The sequence below is a fragment of the Meleagris gallopavo genome, chromosome 20 (assembly GCF_000146605.3).
Source record: "Meleagris gallopavo isolate NT-WF06-2002-E0010 breed Aviagen turkey brand Nicholas breeding stock chromosome 20, Turkey_5.1, whole genome shotgun sequence".
In the NCBI taxonomy this organism is placed as follows: Eukaryota; Metazoa; Chordata; class Aves; order Galliformes; family Phasianidae; genus Meleagris; species Meleagris gallopavo.
The window spans coordinates 7457450-7481760 of NC_015030.2; the positions used below are offsets into that span (position 1 = coordinate 7457450).

The 24311-nt window shown below is 60.4% G+C and overlaps 4 protein-coding genes across 5 annotated transcripts; 1 reads left to right on the top strand and 3 right to left on the bottom strand.

Annotated features, from left to right (window-relative positions):
• The first annotated feature begins 11 nt into the window (after positions 1-11).
• Positions 12-6045, top strand: BTBD17 (BTB domain containing 17). Its single transcript, XM_010721486.3, is given in 4 exon segments — positions 12-3038; positions 4021-4297; positions 4649-4725; positions 4728-6045. Coding segments are annotated over 4 exon segments (1749 nt in total). The 5' UTR covers positions 12-2644; the 3' UTR covers positions 5729-6045.
• A 57-nt stretch (positions 6046-6102) lies between these two features.
• KIF19 (kinesin family member 19) lies at positions 6103-11090 on the bottom strand. Of its 2 annotated transcripts, XM_031556342.1 has the most exons (13): positions 10334-11090; positions 9435-9545; positions 9234-9321; positions 9014-9150; positions 8747-8872; positions 8504-8674; positions 8280-8426; positions 8090-8212; positions 7763-7898; positions 7562-7697; positions 7320-7491; positions 6543-7119; positions 6104-6476 (listed from the first exon to the last, which is right to left on the bottom strand). In XM_031556342.1, exons 1-13 carry the CDS (start codon positions 10493-10495, stop codon positions 6301-6303), a joined length of 2262 nt encoding a protein of 753 aa, XP_031412202.1. In that variant the 5' UTR covers positions 10496-11090; the 3' UTR covers positions 6104-6300. The 2 variants fall into 2 exon arrangements, with proteins under 2 accessions (XP_031412201.1, XP_031412202.1); XM_031556341.1 differs by having other exon boundaries at positions 6103-7119.
• Positions 11091-11506: 416 nt separating this feature from the next.
• On the bottom strand, positions 11507-17204 carry DNAI2 (dynein axonemal intermediate chain 2). Its single transcript, XM_010721489.2, has 13 exons — positions 16951-17204; positions 16706-16867; positions 16502-16623; positions 15761-15903; positions 15101-15214; positions 13818-13957; positions 13526-13648; positions 12999-13222; positions 12774-12909; positions 12313-12459; positions 11969-12196; positions 11773-11868; positions 11507-11624 (listed from the first exon to the last, which is right to left on the bottom strand). The coding sequence occupies exons 1-13, from the start codon at positions 17131-17133 to the stop codon at positions 11616-11618; spliced, it is 1827 nt and encodes a 608-aa protein (XP_010719791.1). The 5' UTR covers positions 17134-17204; the 3' UTR covers positions 11507-11615.
• A 542-nt stretch (positions 17205-17746) lies between these two features.
• TTYH2 (tweety family member 2) lies at positions 17747-24226 on the bottom strand. The gene is made up of 13 exons (XM_010721491.3): positions 23708-24226; positions 22770-22881; positions 22014-22234; positions 21835-21930; positions 21688-21760; positions 21540-21609; positions 21359-21414; positions 21181-21273; positions 21020-21112; positions 20797-20939; positions 20536-20721; positions 20374-20452; positions 17747-19072 (listed from the first exon to the last, which is right to left on the bottom strand). Exons 1-13 carry the CDS (start codon positions 23974-23976, stop codon positions 18992-18994), a joined length of 1572 nt encoding a protein of 523 aa, XP_010719793.1. The 5' UTR covers positions 23977-24226; the 3' UTR covers positions 17747-18991.
• Between the last annotated feature and the right edge of the window lie 85 nt (positions 24227-24311).

Here is a 24311-nt window from a genome sequence, read left to right on the forward strand (position 1 = left end):
GGTCCAGGCCCTCAGCGCCCCCCAACTGCCGAGCTCGGCCAAGCCCCGACGGCTCCGGGACCAACGGAGCATCGCGACCCCCGCGCCAAGCTCCACCCGAGCTCCCGCTCAGCGCCTGCCCCCAGCTCCCCGCAATGCCTGGGGTTGGGCCGGGAGGGGGGACAATAGGGGGGTCCCCATACTTCCCTCCCTGAGAACCTTGGGGGCTTTGGCCCTTTTTCCCAGCATGGACCCGAGCAGACCCCAACCCCCGGGGCTGTGTGGGAGAGAAGAGTGATGCTAATTAACTGAAAATTAGATCTGGCTAATCAGCGAACCCAGTCTCTTTGTGCCCCCCGGGAAACGGGCATCGATCGGCTGCTGCAGGATCATATTAACCCTTCCCTAGCCCTGAGCCCTTTACTCTGCAGAAAGGGGCTGTGCCTGCTAGGAGGGGTCCGGTCCGGGTCCTTCGCCCCCCTCCTCTACCCGAGGTCCCACTCCTGTGCCCGGTGGGCTCTCACCTTGGTGGCTTTCGTGCCACCTTCTGGGCGTGCGGTGCCACCTTCAGTGCGTGTCTGTTCCCGCTGATAGCCGCAGCATGGCACAGCCCCTGGGGTGCGTGGAGACGCGGGGCGGAGGGAGAGCGGCGTGGGCAGAGCCGCGAGATGGGATGGCTCCGAGCTTCGCTGCTGCCCCCGAGCCGCGGATGGGGGCCCCTGGGGAGGCTGAGCTTCGGGGACAGAGCTCATCCCCACCCCAGCATGACAGGGACGGTGCTCTGGGTGCAGCTTGCTCCCATGTCACCATGCAGGTGCACAGAGTTTTGCTCACCTAGAGGCTCAGGGGAACACAGGGGCTGACACTTTGCTGTCCCTCCCGCAGCACAGGCTCCTTCCTTGCCTCCAGGACAGATGGACACAACCTCATCTGAGCCAGGTCTGGTGTTATCTGAGTGTGTACGTGCATGTGTGTGTATTCACACGTGTGTATCTGTGCCCATGTGTGTACTACTCCAGTCCCCTCCCTCCTGGAGGCCATGCTGCAGGGAATGTCTGCTTGTGCCTCAGTTTCCCCAGCAGCACAGGGATGTAGGAGCTGCCGGTGGGGACACTGATGTCCCCTGCTTGCAGGAGCTGCCTGGCACAGGTCTGCAGTTCACAGAGCCAGTGCAGCAGCTTCTCCATCCCATGAGGTTTAGAGGCTGAACACAGCCTGTGCTGCCCTGCCCTGTGTCCAACTGAAGGGTGACAGCCCCTGGCCAGGCACAGTGGGGGCCCTGCAGGACGGAGCCATGCTGGCACAGTGCTGCCAGGCACACGCTCCCGGCAAGCTGTTGTTTTGCAGGCAGGTGGTTAAATGAGGCAGCAGCAGATGTGGTGAGCCATTAACAGGCTGTGCCGCTGTGAGGGCCCCTCGGCCCACATGGCTCTTGCTCCCCATTGCAGCAGGAAAGTGCACTTGTACTGTTTGCTCTGTTTGTGCTGTGCCTTGGGTCACCCACCTTGCTAGGCTGCAGAGCTGCTGGCTGGGCACATCCAAGGGGCCAGGTGCTCTGTATCCCGTCCCCTTCTGTCCCTGCTGCCCCCCACGAGGGTCTGGGGAGGGCTGGGAGCGCAGCACGCAGCTGATGGGCAGCTCATCTTCCATCCCACCTCAGTGGAGCAGAGCCAGACGGGCAGCCTACCCTTGAGCTGCAGCCACATCTGCCCACACTCAACATCTGGAGACCCCATTTAATCCCACGCTCCTCTTTCACCCCCCGGCACCAGGCTGTGCTCAAGGATGGAGCTCCTTATCCCCCATCCCCATCCTCCTCCAGACACTCTGGATTTGGCCCCTGTCCTCAAGTGCCCTCCCCGGCATGAGAACACCCCCGGCTGTGGTGGCACCGTGCCGGGGCCGGGCACTCTGACGCAAAAGGGGCAGATGGGCTGAGCACCCCCTGCTTGGCCACAGCCTCCCTATCCTGCGGAGAGTCCCGGCCAACGCCACAGCCATCCTGCCCTGCTGCACGCACTCCTGGCCTTTGTGCCCATGCACTCCCTGTTCTCACAGATCTTTCTTGCACCGAGCCGCCGGGTGCCACGCTGCCAGCAGTGGGGCTGGGAGCGAGCGTGAAATGCTCGGCAGCCTCGTTGAATTTGTGCTTCACTTAGCAGCTTAACACCAAAGCTGCAATAACTCTGATGCCAGCGCTAATCCCATCAGCTCAGACAGCTACTCGATAACAGGGAACTGGCTAATATTCCCCTGTGTGGCTCCAGCCCGAGCAGGGCACGCCACTGCCACACACTGAAGGTCACAGCATTGTTCGATGTTGTCTCCTGGAGGGGTGGCCCAGCTGCCTAACAGACAGACTGAAATCCCATTCCTATCTCATTCTATCCTCACCATCCCACCTCTATCCCTATCTTCATCTCATTTCTGGTGCCCTGTGCCACTGCAAAGCCCTGCACGAGCCGTCGGGGTGGGCGAGGGGCCAGTGAGGGCCGGCACCGAGCACTCGTGCAGCGCACGCAGTGTCTTGGCTGCAAAGGCTGGGAAAAGGGCAGGCAGTTCCTGCCGGCAGCCCGATGCCATGGTGATGGGAGGGCGAGGGCTGCCGCCGCCATGAATACCCATGAGGTGGGGGAGCCGGGAGGCTGCACGCACTGTGCCCTGAATGCAAAAGCCCCAGTGCGTCCCCGCAGCACAAAGAGCCGTGGCTGCGCACGGGGCCGGCGCGGTCCGACGGCAGCGAGCGGCAGCGACCCCACATTGTGCCCGGGGCTCGCTGGAGCACGACGCCCTGGGACGTGGGGCTGGGGGCCGGGGTGGGATGGGATGGATCGGGGCTGGAAGCCGTTCCCTTGGTAACGGCGGGTCCCAGTTTCCACCAATCGATGTGGCGGTGCGGGCTGGGGGGGCTCGTGGCCTACATAAGCGCCCGTCGGGCACCGCGCGCCCCGGCAGATGCGAAACGATGGCGAGGCTGACGGGCACCCGGCCCCCAGCTGCCCGCCGCTGGGGCTGCGCTGCCACCGCTTTCCTCCTCCTCCTCCTCACCGTGCAAGCTGGTAAGGGCGGCGGTGGTGGGGGGAGGCACGGAGGGGTCCCTGGGTCCCCCAACTGTTTGTGCTGTGGCGGTGATTTAGGGCTGAATGCGGCTCTCCGGCAGACATTGTGCCGTGGGGGGGGATGGATGTGGCTCCTGGGTGTGCTGTGCCCCTCGGGGAGGTCCGGCTGCCCAGCGCAGGGCTCGGCACTGCGGGCATTGCGGGGCAAGGGACTGCGATTGCCTCCTGATCCCTGCTCAGCTGGGCTTAAGCCGGCACTGGGATGGGTAATCTGCGGGATTGCCAGACGGCCAGAAGCAGATTGGAGAGATGGAGCCAAATTCATCAAGATGAGCTGGGGAGGAAGTGGGAGGTGTGCCAAGCATGTGGGAGGGCGAGGAGCAGGAGGAAGGCTCCCTGTACCCACAGGAACAGAGCTCCCTGCAACACTCTCCCTGTGGATGGGAGGTGTGGGTTCATGGCACCAGGAGGAGGCAGGGATCACGCTGGGAGCAGGCACGGTGTGGTGCCATCCTAGCAGCATCCACTACTGCAGTACTGGGGCCACTGGTACCTCAACCTGCAGGGATTCCCAAAACCTACCTCATATGCCCCCCCATGTCGGCCCACTTGGGAGGGCTGGGGTTTGGAGGAGTTCTCAGGGCACTCTCTGACCATAGGGACAGGAGAGGACTGGCAGCCCGGGCTGTGTGCCAGCGTGCCTGGCACAGGGCCATTTCCCAGCACGTCCCAGCTTGGTACATGGTGGTCTCAGCCCTTCTGCTGCAGAAAGGCAGCTTGTTGGCTCCCAAAGACACAGCTGTCCCTATGTCCCCTTGTCCTCCCCACATACCCTTGGCAGCAGCCAACCCTTTGGCACTGTGGGGAGCAGAGGGAGGATGCACACAAAGCAAAGCTTCTCCAGCACCCTGTTAGCCACACATCCTGCCCTCTTGTGCCTGGTGCTGGGGCACAGCAGTGGGACAGCAACACCTCCCCACAGCCCAGAAAGCTGACCTTGGCGGCGATGCCACTGCGGCCACCATCAACCACTCACTGACGCTGCTGCAGAGGCTGCAGGAGCTGCTGCAGAATGGCAACAGCAGCGACTCGGTGCTGCGGGTGCGCACGGCCGCCTCTGATGAGGCCAAGGTCTTCCACACCCACCAGCTGCTGCTCAGCCTCCAGAGTGAGGTCTTCGAGGGGCTCCTGCGCAATCAGAGTGTTGTCACCCTGCATGAGCCGCCTGAAACTGCTGCGCTCTTTGAGAAGTTCATCAGGTGCGTGGGGAGCCCAAGGGATGGGGATGCCCATGGGAGGGATGCCGACAAGGAGGGAGGTGTTCCTATGGGGACAGTGGGAACTCCAGGGGAAAGGGATGCCCAGAGGGATGCTCCCTTCAGTTCCACAAGGACCCAGTGGGAAGGAGACATCAAGAGGGATGGAGCCAACTGGGTAGGGTGTCCCAGGATGGGGATGCTGGGAGGGATGTAGCCAAGGAAGGATGTCCTCTCAGGGGCCCTATGGGATGGGAAGGATGCAGCCAAAGAAGGACGATGCTCTCTCAGGGACCAGTGGGTTGGGAATAGAAACAGAGAACAGCAGTGTCACCACCCCACGCTCCACTCCAGGTACCTGTACTGTGGAGGGGTGTCCCTCCTACTGCACCAAGCCATTCCCCTGCACCAGCTGGCCAGCAAGTACCGGGTTTGGGGCTGCAGCGTGGCGTGGCCGACTACATGAGGAGCCACCTGGCCAGCGAGTCGAGCCAGGGCCACGTGGTGGGCTGGTACCACTACGCTGCACGCATCGGGGACACGGCGCTGCAGGAGAGCTGCCTGCAGTTCCTGGCCTGGAACCTGTCGTCCGTGCTCGGCAGCGCCGAGTGGGCTTCGGTCAGCGTGGAGCTGCTGCTGCTGCTGCTGGAGCGCTCCGACCTGGTGCTGCACAGCGAGCTGGAGCTCTACACCGCTGTGGAGGCCTGGCTGGCCCGGCGGCAGCCCGAGGACGCTGTGGCTGAGCGGGTGCTGCGTGCCATCCGTTACCCCATGATCGCACCCAGCCAGCTGTTCCGGCTGCAGACGCAGTCAGTGGTGCTGGTGCGGCACTACAGCGCGGTGCAGGACCTGCTCTTCCAGGCCTTCCAGTTCCACGCCGCGTCCCCTCTGCACTTTGCCAAGTACTTCGACGTCAACTGCAGCATGTTTCTGCCCCGCAACTACCTCGCACCCAGCTGGGGCTCCCAGTGGGTCATCAACAACCCGGCACGGGATGACCGCAGCACCAGCTTCCAGACCCAGCTTGGGCCCAGCAGCCACGACTCCGGCAAGCGGGTGACCTGGAACGTGCTCTTCTCTCCACGCTGGCTGCCCGTCAGCCTGCGCCCCGTCTACTCAGACTCGGTGTCCAGCGCCATCCAACCGGTGCGCATCGAGGACGGCCGCCCGCGCCTCGTTGTCACCCCGGCCACCAGCAGCCCCGACTTTGCTGGTGTCAGCTTCCAGAAGACGGTGCTGGTGGGTGTGCGGCAGCAGGGCCGCATCTTTGTTAAGCATGCCTACAGCTTCCACCAGAGCTCGGATGAGACGGCTGACTTCCTTGCCCACGCCGACCTGCAGAAGCGCACCTCCGAGTACCTCATCGACAACGCCCTGCACCTGCACATCATCATCAAGCCTGTCTACCACTCCCTCATCAAGGTGAAGAAGTAGTGGAGCTGTGGGCACGGGGCTCTGCCTCTTTGTCCCCTCTCTGTAGGTAGATGGGGCCCCTCCGCTGCTTGCCTCTTCCTGCTGTCCCCACTGCCATCCCTGGGTGCCTGCGGGGAGCACAGCGAATGTGCAACCACGTGGCATGGGGACACAGGGACGGCCCCTGCAGTGCCACCTCTGCACCGACGTGGCTGGAGCTTGGGGTGTGGTGGGATGGGGGTCCAGCTGCCTCCCCCAGCAGAGGACACTTGTGGAGCACGGCGCCTTGTTCCTGCCTGGGTGTCTTTCACCTCCTTCCTAATAAAAGCAGAAAATGAGTGCAGGGAGCGTGGGGCATCTTTGGGTATCCCCTGTGCCTTGGGATGGATGGGCGCAGGGCCGCATCAGCTGTCACACCACTCCTAGTCTTCATGCACTTCCTTTTAATGCTCCAAAAGGATAAACCTCAGCTCCTGTGCCGCTCTGCTGAGCCACGGAGGTGCTGAGCAGCCGCACAGTCACTGCCCAGCACAGCTGTGTGTGTCCCACGGGGAGTTTTGGTCAGCCGGCCCCAGCAGGGCTGGCACTGCGGGCTACGTAGGGCGTCGAGGTGGGCAGGACGGGTGCTCAGCCCACTGCTTGGCACGAGGATGGCTGTGCTTCAGCAGGGAGCTCGGCTCAGCACTGGGGGTTCCACCTGTCCTTGCTGGAGGTCCTTGGGCCAATCGCCACGATGCAGCTGAGCGCTGGGTGCTGACCCTGCCTGGAGCTGGGGAGATGGACAGAAATGAGTCTCCTGATGCTCTCATCAGGGTGGGGTGCTGCTGCCACCTACCCCGTGCTTGGCGACCTCGAAGGGCTGCAGCTGCCTCTTTCTCCTTTTGGCATCCAGAGGCTCTTCCCTCTCCTCCAGCTTTTTGCACACTCACAGTCAGGCGCCTGGGGAGGGGCCGGGCTGGATGGCCCCCAGGAGGGTGGCTGTTCCCTCCAGGCTGTCCCTGCTGGCAACACGCCTCGGTTCGGGGGCATTTGGCACACGGGACTGACACGGAGTGGCCACGGCCACGATGCTTTTGGCGCTGCTCAATGTCTCCTCCGCGGCGCAGCGGCACCGTCAGCGCAGCACAGCCGCTCGCCTGCCCCCGGTACTGTGGGCGTGCTGTGCTCACCTCTGCGGCGCGGGGCGCCCGGTGCTGGCTGAAGGGTTGCACGGCAGCGGCTGGGAAGTGCCGGGAGCCACCCTGGAGCAGGGAGTGGGAGCGCAGCTCTGCGTTGTGCAGCTGCAGCTGGTGCAGGCGGCACAGCAGGGCCAGCACCTCCTGATGCTGCACAGAGCTGCTCCTGCGCTGCACGGCCTCCTCCAGCCGCCGGGTGTGCTGCTGGCTCTGTTGGAAGCGCCGCTCCAGCTCTGCCTGTGGACGCACCCCCGGGTCATCCCCCTTCCCAGGGGTCAGCATCCCTGCTAGAGGGCCACCAATCTGCCTGGCCCTTTGCCCTCTGCACGCATCCCAGTGCTCTGGGGTGAGTGGTGCTGCTAGGCAGGGACTCCTCAAGCTCAGCTCCCTGCAGATGTGGGGTTAAGCTGTGGATGCTGCATTTGGGGCTCCCGCACCTTCTGCTCCTGGAGTCTGCCCTGCTTCTCCACCAGTGCCATGAAGCTCTCCCGTGCTGTGATCACGTTGGGTGGTTCTGGCACATCCGTGTCCGTTTTCCTCCTGCTCTCCCTGGGCCCCCCTGGCTTCCCTTGCCCCTCCTTGCCCCAGCGCCATGTTCTCCTCTTCCAGCTGCAGGAGGAATTTTGGGGTCTCAGTGACACAGCCCAGTTCTCTGGGGACCCCACCTGCACCCACATACCGAGTGATTATGCGGAGGTGCCGGGCAGCTGCCAGCCGGGTGTGCAGTGCTGTGCCCTCCAGCTGAACCAAGTGCTGGCACAGGGCTGCCTGCTCACGGCAAGCATTGAGCAGCTTGTCCCGCAGCTGGACCTGGGCTGGGAATATGGGTGTCAGCACCAAGCCCTGCAACTCTGGGGCAGCACAGTGGGGCCAGGCATACCCTGGGTGTAGCGGATGGCACGGTGCTTGCCTGGCCCTGGTGCGGTGTACAGCTGGTGCTTGAGGTGCTGGATGTCCTCACGCAGGTTGGCCACAATTCTGCCACGGGGTGAGTTGCTGAGCAGGTTGTGCTTCACCTGAAATGGGCATAGTGTGAGCATCTCACTGCCTCAGCACAGCACATCCCCAGCTCGGGTCCCTGAGCACCGTGTGACTGCGCAGCAGGGACAGGCTCTTATGCCCTCCCTGCTGGGGACCAGGGCTGCTCAGGGAGGGGACAGGAGGATGCTGGCAGGAGGTGGGATGGTGTCCACCCTCCCGGTCCCACCGTGGGATGGATGCTTTTGGCGCGCTGGGCGTAGGTGAGCGTGCTGCGGGACTCCTCAAAGGCAGTGCTGGCAGGGCTGATGTGGGCGATCATCACCGTGTGGCTGTTATCCCCGAGTGAGTCCTGGGCAGCAAAGCACACAGCTGAGTGGGGTGGAGGGGGCAGCCCGTGCCCCCCGACACCATCACACCTTCAGCAGGCGGGTCAGCTTGCTGTCACGGTAGTTGACGTGCGCGCTGCCCGCCGGCTTGCTCAGCGCCTTGATGCAGTTGCCCAGGGCCAGCAGTGACCTGTTGATGTGCGCTCCCTCCTTCATCCTCTGCCCACAGTTCTGTGTCTGGGCAGTGAAGTGAAGGCAAAAAATGTGGTAGCAATAAAAAGGGGCCAGGGGTTTCCCAGGGGTGCATGCCATACCCAAGCCGCCCGCTCGGAGCCTGCCAGGTCGATCAGTTGGAGCCGCCCGCGGCGCAGTCCCCGTCCCCGCACAGTGACCTGCAGCACGGCGTGGGAGCGTGACGACGTGCGGTTGGCAGCTGTGGGCTCCTGTGTCCGCTGCTGATTCCCCCTCAGCAGCAGCTGTAGGACCTGGAGAGGACGGGCTGTGCTGGGTAAGGGGCTCGCTGCTCCCCGCTGCCCCCCAGACATCACCTGTCCCACCTCCTCAGTGCTGCTGGCTGACAGCTCGGTGATGCCGACCACTCGGACAGTGCCACGGGAATCCTCCCGCAGCTGCAGGGAGTGTGGTGAGGGGCTCAGCAGGTCCCAAATCACCTCATTGTAGATCTGGGTGCAAAGGGGGGAGCTGGGAACACCCCACATGGCATGGGCACCCATAGGGGGACACAGCACTGCAGCACAGCGACACCCTGGCTGTGTGCCACTTGCTGCTCCCTGCCTGCCCCAGAGATGGAACATCCCATGCACCTCTAGGTAGGACATGGAGACCTCATGCTCTGCATCACTGCTGCACTCCTTGATGGCATGGAAGAGGTCACCCAGGGCGCGGGCACAGATGCCAGGCTCGCTGTCGGTGCCAAGCATGGTGTAGGTCTTCCCGCAGCCTGGGGGAGAGGGGATGGCTCATCTGAGGCCGGGACTCTCTCTGCAGCCCCTGCCATATGGGGCCCATCCCTGAGCCCCTCACCAGTGGGGCCATAGGCAAAGATGGTGGCATTGCAGCCGGAGATGACGCTCGCGATGAGGCCTCGGGTGGTGGCACGGTACACGGTCTCCTGTGGGAGGGTGAATGAACCAGGGCACATCCCAGTGCCCCCATGCCACTTGGCTGTCCCACACCGTGCTCCTAGCTCCACATCCCCACACCCGGCCCATCCCATGGACCCACCTGGGTAGATGTGGAGTCAAACGCTGCATCAAAGACGTAGGATTTCTCCCGGGAGCGGCTGGCATGCAAGACATTATCAGAGTTCTGCATGGGGTCTCGCAGCACCACAACCTGTTGGCGGACACAAATGGGGCTGCCTAGGGCACCTGTCACCCCCATGCTCCTGGGGTCACCTCCAGCCTCCCCTTTGCCAACATTTCCTCCAGGCCAGGGCCCTTTATGTTCCTCTATTGTCCCATTGTCCCCAGGCAGCGGCTGGGGCTCAAAGCTGCTTTGTGTGCAGTGCCAAGGGGACCTGTCCAGCCGGCTGCTCCACTGCCCGCTAGCACAAAAGCACCTCTGTGAGTACAGCCCAGCAAGGTGCCCGCAGCTGCACACCTCCAGCTGGTTTGCAATGCAATCACACCATAGGGATGCTGTTTGTACCCCTGCACCAACCCCAGACCCCTGCTTGTGGGTGATGTCAGGAGAGAGGGGGCCCAGTGCTGACCCCATTGCAACTGCCAGCATCCCCGCAATGCAGATTTCGACTTCTGTGGCAAAGCCAATCTCATGGCTGCCCAACTCTCCCTCCTCACACAGCCTCCAGGCCTCCCCTGTAACCTGAGTTGGGGATGGGGAAAGGCGGCACTGGGGTCCCACAGCCCTGCAGGAAGGGCTTCTCCTGACCCAGTGTCCTTGCGGACTCCCATCCTGCTGTTTTGTTGTTGTAGGATCTCTGCAGGGAATGTAAGGCTGCAGGTGCACCCCATCCTGTTTTGTGCACACATCACACGTGTGTGCATCACATGCAGCATCAGGCGCACCCAGGCATGTCCAGAGTACACTGAGGATCCCACCTTGTCCAGTGTACCTGATCCCCCTGTCCCCTGCCTTGGGTCCCCATCCCACAGCTGTACCTGCTCATCCAGGCGGTGGGCAATGGGCCTGGCACCCCTCTGCAGTTCAGCCACACTCATGGGTCGGATGCGAAGAGCCACCTGCAAGACATGGCTGGTGAGTATGGGGCAGAGAGGACAAGGATGAAGGGACAGCAGAACAGGGACCTGCATGCTGGCCATCGCTGGATGCAGTCTGGCACTGGGCTGGCACAGCCGGCAGCTGATGCAGCCCCCGGGACCCCCCCATGCTGCAATTAGAGGCTCATTTTCCTGGGAAGAAAGCGAACACTGCTGGGATTGGCCATAAAGGGGCAGCTGGGCAGTGAGCCCTCCCGCTGGCACCGGCCCCTTGCTGCCTTGGGGACAGGTGGCACAGGGTGGGGGAAGCACAGAGCTGTGTCCTGCTCAGGCTCCTGGAAACACTGTCACGCTATTGATATAATTAGTGCTGGCACTTAATGAGGTGCTTGGCCAAATCGCAAGGCTGGTGCTGGGCTTCCTCTGTGCTTTGGGGTAGGAGCCACACCTGACGGCTGCACGTGAGCTTGGGTTGCACTGACTGGGTGGTGCCTCGCTGCATCCTCCCATTCACAGTCAGCAAACAGCCACTGGTTTGCAGGGGCTCTGCTGACCCCAAAGCTGGCTGTGCTGGATCAGCAGCAGTGTTCTGCTTGGAACTGGGGGGCAACAAACCTTGTGCCCCCGCCCCATGGCAGCAGGCATCCTGGATAGCAGGTGACACTCGTTGGCTTTGTAGTGGGGCTGGGGAGGGGTCCTGCTTCCAGGCTCACCCCCCAGCCCCACTGCACAGATGCAGTCCCCCCAGCAGCCCCATCCCCCCGTCACAGCTGTGCTGTGGGGTGAACACAACAGGCAGCTCATTAATAATTGAGCGGTGGATAAGCCGGCAGTTGGGCTGCACTGTGATAACAGCAGGGCTGTGTTTACCCAGAGCTGATAACCCCAGCCCTGGCTCTGCAGGCAAGGATGGGGGGAAGTAATGGGCTGGGCGAGGGGGGCTTTGCCCACACCAGGATCCCAAGATGTACCATAGGGCACCAGCTGCTGTTGCACCATGGTTGGTGATTGGCTTTGCACCGTGGCCTGGTCCCAGGAGGGAGATGGAAGGGAGAAAGGACGTGACCTTCCCCCTCTCTGCTCAACCCCGCTGTGACAAAACAGGAAGCGTGGTGTGGGAAGCTCCTGTTTATTCACACTACAGAAAAATCAGGAGGGCAAAGGGCCAGGGAGCATCTGTGAATGGCTTCACAGTTTCTGTGCGATCTACCGGTCCTGTCTGCTACGGCTCCTGTGGAGAGAGCAGACACAGTGTCTGGGGCTGCCCCACGGAGGCAGAGACCCCAGGAACCCAGCTAGGGGGCTCATCCCTGCACCAACCCCCAAGCAACCACCCCAGCAGGGAGGGGGAAAGCAACATGAGGATGGTTCGAGTTGACCTTGGCAGCGTCCTTTTCCTCCTCCTCTTCCTCGTACTTGGGCAGCTCGCCTTCCTCCCCCTGAGCCACCACCTCCTCCTCTGTGTGTTCTTTAGCCTGAAAGGCAGAGGTTGATTAGTGTCCCCTGCAGAACTCCATTGATCCCCACCACTGCCATGCAGGGCTGGGGATGCTCCCACAGCTGCTGTCCCAGTACCTTGCTTCTGCCTGGCTGCTGGGCCTCTGCCCGTGCCCTCCTCTGCAGCTCTGCTTCAATGACCTCGAAGAACTCCTTCTGGGCACGGTCGAGTGCGTCTTGGGGACCCTCCTCCAGCATCTCCTCTGCCTCCAAGCCCTGACCCTCCGACCTGGCGCGTTCCTTCAGCCGCATCTCCCGGTGCCGGGCTTCCAGAATCTTCTCCCGCTTGGTCTCCCGCTCGAACATCTAGGGCAGAGAGGGGCTGAGGGGAGCAGAGGACCCCATGGGGACAGCTACATGCTGGCTGCACTAAGGGCTTTGCTGCAAGGCATCCGGCTGCTTGCCACCTGAAGCACACATACCGCGTTGGCCAGGTTCTTCTCATTCCTCTGCAGGGTGCAGAGCCCAGAGGAGATTTCCAGCAGGGTGATGGTGCCCAGCTTTGAGCCACAGCCCATCACGCAGCCGTTGTCCTGCAAGCGCAGGCTGGAGAGGGGCTCGTCACAGATCTGGGGAGGGAGGATGGATGGATGTCAGTGCTTAGCCCTTATCTGCTGCCCTTAGGGAAGCCAGGCAGGATGAGCTGGCAGAGAGAAACCCGTGTGTGTGCCAGCAATGGGAGCCTATGTGCAAATCTGGGGACTTGAAGGCTGCTGCTTGACAGAGCAGATCCAGAGCTCTGCACAGAGACACATGAGTCCCTCCATCCCCTGACCCCGTCCCCAGGTGCTCCTCACTCTGTGCCTTGTGGCTGGTGTTACTGCTGACCAGGGCAGCTCCCATTTCCCCCAGAGCGAGAGAACAGGAGCTGTGGGGAGCTGACCTTCAGGCTGAGGGATGGGTTGTTCTGTTTGAAAAGGAAGTCCCAGATGTCCAGTGTCCCATCCATTTTGGTCGTGAAGAAGACAGACGGCCTCACGGTGCTCCAGCAGCCATCCGTCAGGTAGGAGAGGTGGTACCTGCCCGCAGACCCCATGCTCACTGCCAGATGCTCTGCCACAGAGCAGGAGGGTTTTTGCAAGGCAAACCTATGCACGCTGACACCTACCTAGTCCACATAATTGATGATTCCTTCGTCTCCTCCGACCAGATCCGAGCAGTCCAGTCACCAACCGTCAGGAAGATTTTGGGGAAGAAAGGGTTCCTGGCCAGCGCATAGACAGGCCCATGGTGGCCGCTGTAGGTACCGGCGATTTTCTCGGGGGCTGTCTTGGCCTTGCGGTTGCAGGCGATGATGATGCCCTGCTCTGTGCCCACCATGAACTTGGTAGGCTGAGGGTGGGAGCAGAAGAGCAGCTGTCAGCAGGCTGGGGACCTCGTGGTGTGGGGGACAGCTGCTCAGTGAAGGGCTTTGCAGCGTGATGAGGGGGGCCGGCTGCAGCAGAATGGAGCCCTGGGACACACCGTGATCGGGGGCTGCAGAGGCTGAGCTGCCAGCGTGGCCCCATACTTTAGGATCACACCAGCTTCTGACAGATAAAGGTGAGTGAGAACATGCTGCAACGCTGTGCTCTAGGTTTGCCCAACTCACACACCTGCCATGTTTAGGACACCGTTTCTTTGCAGGAAGCTCACCATGGTGGGCTCAAATTCCAGTGTGCTGGCACCCAGAGCATTCTCCAGCAGCTCCTTGCGTGTGATGTCCAAGACCAGTGCTTCAGTGGGCTCGGATAGCTTGCGGATGTCCCACCACAGGACCTGCAGGGGAAGGATACTGCAGGGCAGTGGCTGCTCTCAGCCATGAGTGCTGGGAAGCCAAGCACCCTGGAGCTGGGCAGCTGCCTTGTGTCAAAGCACGCTGGGCTGCCAGTGCCTGCCAGCAGCGACTGTATGAGCACCCAGCCCTTTCCCCGTCCCTGCCGTTTACCTGCCCATCAGTGGAGGCTGAGAAGCATTCAGTGCCAGTTTTGGACTGCAGCCAGATTGCACCATACACAGGGTCTCTGTGGCTGGCCTCTACGGTGGACACCTCCACGGGCAGCCCCCCCTTCCTGGTGTCCCAGTAAGCTGTGAAAGAAAAGGAGCTGTCAAGATATTCTCCAGCTGCCTTGCCCTGCTCCTTGAAACCAGGGAAGGACCCTGAGGCTGGGATCCTGCTACTGTGATTGTACATGGAGATGCCCATCCTGAAGGGATGAACAATTTGTGCTTTCTGCAAACACGAAGCTAGATGGTGGGAACATTAAATAGCCCCAGTACTTCTTTCAGCAATCATTTCTGTGGCAGCTGCACTGAAATCCCCAGAGGCAATTCATCCCCCCAGCTCCTCTCCTGCTCTGCAGAAAGGGCTGCAGCAGGACCAGATGTGGTCTTAACACCCCCAACAGCAGTTCTTATGCTCAGTGCTGCTCAAAACCATCCTATCTGACCTGACCCTGGCTGTGCTCTCCTCCCATGTGCCTTAAGGGCAGCGACTAACAAAGGCAGGTCCCAGGGACACCAGCAGCTATCCATCCCTCTCTGTCTCTGACAGGCAGCAGAGGACGGGTCACGGCTCAGGTTGGGCAGCTGGGCCCTGGTGGCACTGAGCCACACTCACTCCCTCTCGCTTGCTTCTAATTAGGCAATTGGATGTGATGGCGCACGCTCTGCTGGGCCGGTGCCACACGCCTGGGGAGCTGTGCAGGACGTGCTGAAATCCCCCCTCCATCACCTGCGGAGCGTGCGGGAACAGCCCCGTGATGCATGCCCTGTCAGATCTGATTGCTGCTGCAAATGGCAAGGAAAACATCAAAATGAGAGCAATTAAATCAAAGGGCTTGCGTAGCCAAGTAAATAACAGCCATAAAACGAAGCTGGCAAAGAGGGGCCCTTTACCAGGCACATGAAACAACAGCACAAAAACAATTCATTGAATTAAGTGATGGCAACTCTTCCAGGCTTTTGCCACATAAAGAGATGTGGCTGTGGGTGAGGCAGGAGTGCAGCACATGTACTGCTTGGTGCTCTGACCCAGCAGCACCTGCCATGCTCTGGCTGAGCACCCCAAGTGCCTGCAACGTGCTGGGTAACAGTGCAGGTTCTGAGCAGCCCTGAGAGGAGCAGGTCTGTGGATGTGGGTGTGGTACTGTTGGAACCAAGCTCTTGTTGAATTTAAACAAAGCCAGACCCTCCTTATTGTGGCTTCATGCATAAACTCATTTTCCTTACCCATCTGTCCATTGTAGCATCCCCCCACCAAGATGTGAGAGTCTTTGGGGTTGTACTCCAGGCTCACAAGAGGGGATGATGGCTTGAGAACAAGCTCCGGCTTGTTGGGATTTTCTGCCAAGAAGGAATGAGTAAAGAGTGATGTGCAAAGGCAGCCCAGAGGCACAGCGTCCTGTTTCCAAAGCAGGCTCTCACACCACGTCACAGGGATGGGAGGTGACCTGCCCTTGGCTGTCAGCCTGGGGACAGACCTGTGCTATCCTGACCCCCTTCTTGGTACTTTTCACTCCAAAACGCAGCAGGTTGGAGCCTGACAGGAGAGCAGTCCTCAGCCTGGGCTTATGCTGCCTCTTAATCAAGCACAGATCAACCATAGAAACACAAAAACCACATAAGAGACATGTGGCTCAGCTGCCTGTTGTGGTCGCAGGCGCTCTGGCTCATGAACTCATGTAGTGGGATTTGAGCACCTGCTGACCAGCTTTCAGGTCCCATTTCTGCCCTGCTTTGCATTGATCTGTGGGCAAAACAGAAACCCAACCCCTGCTCACCTCCTCTAGAGTGTTGTGGTGCTTTACTACATCTGTGAGATGCTTTGAACGCACAAAGTGCTTCCGCAGTGGCAACATTACTGACAAGCAAGTTTTCTCATCCCCTTACCGAGATCCCAGATGTATGAGTCAAAGCTCATGTCTTCTGCATTCTGCTGGAACTCCAGGCTGGAATAAGCCACTGCCAGCTTCTTGCATCTGTCAGGGTGCCAGGACAGATGGGCGGCTGTCCTCTTTGTTACGTTTGGATCCCTTTTGATAGCAGGACATCAAAAAAAGATGTTAGTTTGTTAACAGCTTTGTCACACCCTGGGATGACTGTCTGCAAAGGAAACGGTGGGAATCGCAATTAAAACAAGCTGCAGCCCTTGAGCATTGAGTGCAGGAAATGATTCTCCTGGGGGCTGGGTGGGGGAAGAAGAGTTGATGATTTAATAAAGTCTTTCCAGTTATACATCTCTAAGAATCCAATTATGTTACCGGATCTGACTTCTAGAAATGACCTAACAGCCCCTGACATGTGCAAAATAATCTTTGAGGCATTAACAAAAATAAAAAAAAAAGGGATCCTGCCTAGATCACTGTTAGAAGATGCTCAGAGCTGCCTCTGCCCATGGGCATTGGCACTTATGTTTGAACTGCCCAGGCAGGACGAGGAGGGGAGGAATTGACGGGTTACAGGGCATGGGGCTGCAGGAGGTCTCCCCATCCACGAACTGTTCTAAAGCCACGGCTTTCCCCTTGCTTGCTCTAGTTTTTAGCAGCCTGTCACAGGGCTGCAGAGCAGGATGAGCACTGTGGACAGAGATGGGAATGACTGTGGGTTTTGTGGAGGGGATGGCGGTTCGACCTGATGACGTTGATGGTTTTGGCGGAAGGAGCCTCGTCTTCCAACTCGTCCACCTCCTCCTCCTTGAAGTACTCCTCGTAGATGTTGATGGCATTGTTCTGCTTGACGCAGTGCTCCATCAGCTGCGGGCAGAGCACCGTGAGGTCACGCTGCCAGCCTGGGGCAGTGGATGTGTGTGGGGACAAGGGACGGGCACGGCCTCACCGCCCCGAGGTGTGTGATGGTGTTGACGTAGTTCTCCTCTTTCTCCACTTTCTTGCGGAAGCGCAAGGTCTGCTCCTGCTCCTGCGGGTTGATGTCCCTGGGCCAGCCGCCCTCCACGTGGTTCACACCACGGCTCTCCACCTCCACCCGCTCCGTGTTGGCCTGCAGGGAGCCACAGGCCGGAATTAATGAACGTCCCCAGGGCTCACCAGCCCGGCTCCGCGCGGCACCGCAGCCCTGCTCACCTCGTGCTCCGACATCTCGCTGCCATGCTGCACGCAGGCGTCCACCGGGTTCCGCAGCACGAAGTTGTCGGCCAGGCTGGGGTCGGGCTGGATGTCCACGCACACCTTGGCGGGGCAGTCGGAGAAGTTGCAGTGGCGGCCGAACTCGCTGCGCTTCCTCGTGTAGATGTGGACGATCTCCATGGTGGGCCCGGGCCGAGGCCTGGCTCAGCGCGGGCAGACCGGGCCGCGTCCGCCGTTACCCGGCAACAGCGGGCTGGCGTCACGTGATGGCGCCGCCATCTTGGGAAGGGCAAGGCTGGCGTGTCCGCCGTTCGCCGCCATGTTGGGAGGGCAGAACGTGGCTAATTAGGATCAGCTAACACTGGGACCGGCTTTGTAATTAGGGACAGGCTTGGACTTGCGTGTGTGTGTCCAGCCCCAGCAGCCGCAGCCTCGCATCCCCTGCTGGTACCCTGACTGCAGGCCACAGCCAGTCCCCATCCCAACACAACCCTCCTGCGGGTGGCTGGCAGCCCCTCCTCACACCCATAGCGACCAGCACCGGGGCTGGGTATCACAGGGCATCCACGATAGCTGCAGCACCCACAGGGTCCAGGGGAAGAGCAGCAGCATCTCCCACATCACACCCAGTGTCCCCCAGGCCACTCTCAGGCTCTGCAGAGAGCAGCCCAAGATGTGACAGAGCACTCAGACCCCATCAGCAGCCCCACGTTGCCCCTCACAGCACCCTGCACACCACCAGGATGGACAACTCCATGCCCCTGGGGAGGTGGGACAGCAGCGAGGAGATGGGTTTTAGTACAATAAGTGTTTATTGTCTTTGCCCCGAGGGCACATAGAAACGAGGCAGGATCCCCACTCCTCCCAGTGGGAGTCCCAATGAGGTTAGTCCACATGCGCTGGGGAACAGCTCTCCTATGGTACCGTTACATCAAAACGTTAAAAGCCAAAAAAAAACAAAAAACAAAACAAAACAAAAAAAACACCAACAAAAACTATTAAAAACTTTCAGGTTACCAACAGCCAATAATGCTAGTCACGTGTAACAGACAGATGGAGTTAGGGGACAAAGGGATATGTACAGTTATCTTTAAAAGACACAGTGAGTCACTGCTATCAAGTAATACCCCAATGGGGCTCTGCCCAGGGACAGCCCCTGCTCTGCCACTGCACTGTTAGCTCACGGGGAGCTGGCAAAACAGGGAGGGGACAACCAGAACTGCAGCCCAGAGGTCCCAGGGCAGCCCACACCAAAATGAACAGCCACAAAGGGCCTCAATCAGCTCACGCTGGCTCCTCCTGACTCCTTTGCTGCACCCTGGCTTAGCCCAGAGCTCTGGCAATGCGGGCAGGGTGGCAGGGATGTGTTCCCTTATTGGCACAGCCAGCTCCAGTCCTTAAAGCTCTCCAGGGAATTTGTGGCTACCCCAGAGCTGTCCTGCACGTTACAGGGGAACCTGCCCCAGGGAGCAGGACTGCCCAAAAGAGCCAACAAGCCAACATGCATCGCAGCAAATCCAAGCTGGAACAGAGGCGGCAAGCTGAGCCGCATCTCTGCACCTTCAGGTAACTTACAAAACGCAAAGCAAAAGAAAGCCAGCAGGGTCAAGACATCCCTATCCCACACCCCTTGGCATAGAGAAGGTGGTGGTGTCACTAGTGGTTGGTACTGCATTGCTACGGGATGAGGGAGCCGCTCTGGGACAGCCCCAGTCCCAGGGTGTGCTCCAGTCAAAGGAACCCAGATATGGTCCCCGTCCGTGGCATAAAACCACCTGAAGCAGGTGCAGGTGGAAAGGGAGAGGTGAACAACCTCCAGCCTTCCAGGACAGCCGCAGTCAGTCCAGAGAAGCATCCCATAAGGCAGGAAGACGTGAGAGTGAGCAGAAGCTGCCAGGGAAGAGAGCGCAGGGAGCATGGATCCCGCGGCCGGAGCTCATCTGCAGCCCCTCACCCACCAAGGGGCTCTGGGTGTCTTTGGTTTCCATCAGGGGACGCCAGTGGCTTTTTCTCCTCCCTCGAGCTGCAGGACGAGCTGCTAGGCTGGGAACTCGGTGTGCTGGGGCCGGAGGTGCTCATCGGTGACAGACAGGTAGGTGGCTCGCATGCTTGGGGAGTACTGCGGGAGAAGATGGGGTGAGCACAGCCAGAGCCCCCCCAGCAAACACCCACATCCTTCCCAGCCCAGAATCACTGCTAGCAAAGAGAAAGCCTGAGGATGGATGGGAAGATTGCTTCCTATTGGTATTAATCCCCCCATTAACCTGGGTCTCTCCAGCCTCTGCCCCAGCTGGAAGTTGGGAGAGTCCCCAGACAAAACCTCCAGCTCTGATAATGGAGCACAATTCAATTTCTACAGCACTTTGCTGGAGGGAGGAGCACCCTGACTTGGCATTAAGGAAGATTATTCTGAGTTCGTTATTTCGGACTACAAAAGTCCTTCCCTAGGGATCTGAATCCTGGTTAAATTCAACCATCCAGGGTGGGGAGAAGCGCTCAAATTAATCCGTGTTCACCCCTCCCCCCCCAAGAGCAGCCCTCCAGCTGTGAGGTCCGTGCAATCGGATTAAAGCCTCCACGCTTTCACCTGATTGCAAAAACTTTCCCCAGCAGAGGAGAGCACGGGGACCTCAACCATCACAGCAGTGCCATGGCTGTCACCCTGTTCCCACGGCAGCCCCACAGCGGCAGCCCTGCAAGGGGTGAGCTGGGATGGGGAGGAATGAGTCCTTGGGATGCAAGCATGGAAACAGATAGATACTGTTAGAAAAGGAGGGAGAAAAACTGCACAGACAAGGGATGGGGATGGAGACCACTTCCAGCTCCCTGGCATGGGCAGGCTGCAAACTGAATGTGGCCCTGTCCCTCCCCAGCCCTCCAAGCTCTGCCCAGGAGCAAAGAAGCCCCAGAGAAGAAGGGATGGAGGGAGCTGTAAGGGTGGAAGTGAGGACAGGAGCCCAGGGACAAGAAGTGGGGAGGATGAAGCAACTGAACTTACTCTTGACGGGCAACTTAGCTCCAAAATAATTGATGCAAAATAAAACAAAAAGAAATAAAATAAAGCAGGCATTAACAGGCAGGGTGGGTTTAAATAAACAGCGAGGGGGGGGGGAAGGGATGTGAGCATGCATGGATTACTGCACAAAGTGTCCTTTGAAATTCTTGGGATGAAAGTAAAAAAAAAGTAAAGCAGACAGAAAGAGAACTATTTTGGTCTCCTCCAAGCACGTGGTTGGTGACCTCTCCCTGCAGCCCTCATGGGCTGGTGAGGAACTGGGTTAGCGAGATGGGGAACAGCGATCTGCAGGCAGATCCGGCACAAGAGGAGGGGGCCCTGCCCCTCTGCACAGCCCCATGGGGGGTCCCAGCACCCACCGCCCACAGTCACAAGAAGGATTTGGCCTCGCCTGCCCACCGTACCGTGGGAGGGGGGGAGCCCCTGCCGATCAGCGGCACGTTCTCGTAGCGCGGGTTCCCTCCGAAGAGCACCGCTTGGTTCCTGCAGGGAGAAAAAGATGCTTAGTGGGGTAAAGCCCCCAGCGCAGCATCCCCTGGGTGTGGGGAACCCCTGGGTGGGCTCACATGTACTCTGAGACTGGGGCATTGGAGATGGTCTGTGCCGGGGGGTGCAGGCTGCTCTGGCTGCCCAGGCTGCTGCTGTAGCTGCAGAAGCTGCGGAGCTGTCCTCGCACTGGGTGGTGGGCAGCAATGCGCCGTGCCTGCGGGTTGAAGGGGTCCTCTTCATCGATGTCATCGTAGTCCTGGTCCCTGCAGGGGTGTGAGGTGCGTGTTATCATCAGCCCCAGGAGCAAAAAGCAAGGGAGGGGTCCGTGCTGCCCCCACCTGCCTGCCAGGTGCCTCCAGGCACGCGATGCAGCACAGACGATGGTGGAAAAGGAAGCGGCCACCAGCAGGGAGAAGAGCACCAGGTAGAGCAGCCCCTCCACACCATCATAGCAGATGCCAATGAGAGCGTCCAGGTAGTCCTGCAGCAATGGGATGCCGTAGGGATGGAGGCTTGGGGGACCCTGGAGGCTGCGTGGCTGCGTCCTGGCCCCCCCCTCACCTTGTGCAGCCCACGGCAGTCCAGCAGGGCCGTGAGCTGATGCAGGCTGGTCTCTGAGGTGTTGAGCAGCTGCTGGACCCCCAGGAGGTCTTTCTGTGGAGAACAGAAGGGTGAGAACAGATGGCAACAGGGGGCCAAACCCCACTCCCTCCACCCCATACCTCAGCTATTGGGAAGAGAGGCAGGGCGAACTGGATCAAGCCCTGAGTCTGCATCTGCATGGTGGTGAGCGAGCGCTGGAAGACGGTGAGAGCCTGCAAGAGGCAGCGGGGAGGGGGGGAGGAGGGGGGTCAGAGCTGGGTGGCCACCCCCCACCCCAAGGATCCCATCCCCCTGTACCTGCTGGAAGGGACTGCTCAGGCTCTGCTCACAGTACAGGTAATAGTGAACAACCTCTGCAAAGTAAAACGGAGACGTCACTGTGAGCACCACAGAGAGCAGCATAGGGAGAGTCAGAGCGTGGAGCATGGCTCCCCTGAGCCCCCCCCATCACGTGTTAGGGAGCACTAGGGCTCTCTACCTGCACTGATCTCGCTCTCTGTCTGGTTCATGATGAACTTATCCGGGGCCACACAGAAATCACTGGTGCCCTGTGGGGATGAGACAAAGCACAGTGGGGTTGGGACGACGCTCAGCAGCCCCACAGCCACCCCACGGCCACCACTCACCACCGCTGCTGCCGTGTCCACAGCCATGGAGCACCAGCTGAGGATGAGGGTCAGGAGCCCACAGCACAGCATCCTGCAGGGAGAGGGATGAGCACGATAGGATGGCACCATGGGGACAGCCCCATCGCGGCCCCGGGTGGGACTCACATGGTGAGGAGGCAACGGGAGCGTTTGGCCAGCCCCAGGCAGGCCAGCAGGCAGACGGTGAGAACAAGGATGAAGAAGAGGAGGTAGGACAGCCACCTGGGTGCAGAAGAAGGCCTCCGTCAGCGCATTCTCCCCAGCACCCCAGGGTGAGGAATGCTCAGAATTCTGTCCCATCTCACCGGTAGTACTCCACATAGGCGACGTTGGCAGCCAGAGCAGTCAGGTCGTCACTGACACCATGCCAGCTGGGCAGCCCTGAGAGCTGCAGCACGATGCTGCCTGCCAGCTGCTGCAGGAACTTGAGGGTCTGCAGGTAGTCAGCCCGTGCTGCCAGTACTTCGGTCAGCTGCTCTAGGTGCTGCTCCAGGGCCACCTGCAGCTGCTGTGTGGTGCTTGCCACCTGGGAACGAGGCACAGGGAGGATCAGCATGGCTGGAAAGGGGCTTGGGGTTCCCCTGCAGTGCAGATAAGGTGAGAGCATGCCTGGCTGAGAAAAAGGTTCAAGGTATCCTGCTGCACCCTCCAGCCTTGGCCACTCCATGAATGAGAGTTAGTGTGGGGAGGGGGGATAACCCTACCCTTTGGGCAGATATCTGCATCCCCAAATCAAGGGATGCAGCAGGGAAGGGCAGATGAGGCACAGTGGGGACGGCCTCGGCATGGATAACACAGCACAAAGGCCCCATTCTGCAGGGCTGACGTCAGCCTCCTGTGCTCAGCTCAGCCCGGCTGCCCCAGGGGGCTCAGCCCAGCCCCGTGGCATAGATGGGGAGGGTCCCTCACAGCCCCCCCTCCTGCAATGGGAACATTAGTCCCATTTCAGGCAGATTTTCAGTGCTTTCTGCCCTGGGAGAAGCTAGCTTTGCAAGGAAAAGCTATGAGTGTGCAGCAGAGCAGCACAGAGGGGGCTGGGGGGGCCCTATACACAGCCCTACCAGTGTATCGATGCCAGTCAGGGTGTGGTTAGCGTTGTCCAGGGCGTAGAGCAGCTGGTACACCCCATCGTTGGTCTCACTGTTCCCATAGAAGCCGATACCAACAGCCGTGCTGGGGGCAGACAGAGGACCCAGGTTAGAGAAAGGGGAAATGCTCACCCCAAGGCAGCGCTTAGCTTTGGGAATGGGGACAGCACTGCAATGGGGACCTGCTCTGATTTGGTGATACCCAAGCCCAGAGCTGCTCCATGGGCTGGGCACTGGATCCTGCCAGACCCGGAGAGATCAAGGCAAAGCAGATTAGGGGAATGAGCTGGAAAACACCCATGCTGACAAGCAGCTCCGGGCAGGGATGCAGCCGACCCCAGCACGTGTCCGCGGCCACACCAATAAGAATGACAAACAGCAACCCATCGGCTCCAATTTGGTCTCAGCCCAAGATCCCACTGCATTCAAAGTCCTTGGAGTCTGCGAACACCACGTCCCTGTGCTCTGCCTTGGGACTGGGGAGAGATCATGGGACAGGTGCAGGGAGCTCAGCGGGGACATTTGCTGCGCAGCGCAGGCAGACAGTGAGCCTTTGTCTGCTGTGTGACGAAAGGGAACCGCGTGCTGCTCCCGGGGGCACAAAGGGGGGAGGAAAACAAGAGAAGGGGTGGACAGCGCGAAGCGCTGCTTCCCCTTGCCTAATTGCTGCGGCCACAATTAATGGTGGTCACAATCCTCAATTAAGGGCGGCCACAACGAAGTGCGGCCGCTCCGGGCTGCCAGCTGGGTCACAGCACCGCCCGCCATCTGCCACGGGCTGGGATTAGTGACTGCTGGGATTAGTGGGAGGGTGGTAAAGGGATGGGGATGAGACCCCGGGGCTGTCCTGGTGTGGCGCGGGCATGGAAGCGATGTGCAGCAGCGCGGGACACGGTGGCAGCACCCCTCACCAGCAGACAAGCCCGGCGGTGACGGCCATCCAGGTGACACAGCAGGAGCGGGGCCGCTTGGCGTCGGGCTCCTGGTCCCGTTTGCAGCAGCAGAAGCAGATCAGGTAGATGGTGAGGAAGAGGAGATTGATGCCGAGACAGACGGCGGACACCAAGCCGAAGAAAAGCAGCGACTGCGGAGGGAAAGGGGACGCGGTGCGGCTCGCAGAGCGACTCGGGGAAGAGGCGCTGGGGGTGCTGGGTGGCGGGGCTTTCCACGGGACGGTCATAAGGGGAAAGAGGAAGCGGCGCCCGTCCGCGTCCCCGTTCCCGCGGCGCAGGGTGGGTGCGGAGCTGGGAATGCATTGCCGTGTTCAGGCAGTGCCCGGGATGCTCAGCGCAGGGATCGCACAGCGCTCCATCGGGGGTGCTCGCACAGCGCTGCCCCGCGCCAGGATCCGCTGCAGCTGCGGTTCGGCCGTACCGGGAACCGGGGGTACCGGAGGTACCGGGATTAACGGCGGGGCCCAAACGCGCCCTCCCCGGGAAGAAGTGCGCTTTGTGCCGGCAGCAGGAGGGGTGAAAGAGGTCACTGCAAGGAGCGGGTGTTTGTTTGTGTTGGTGC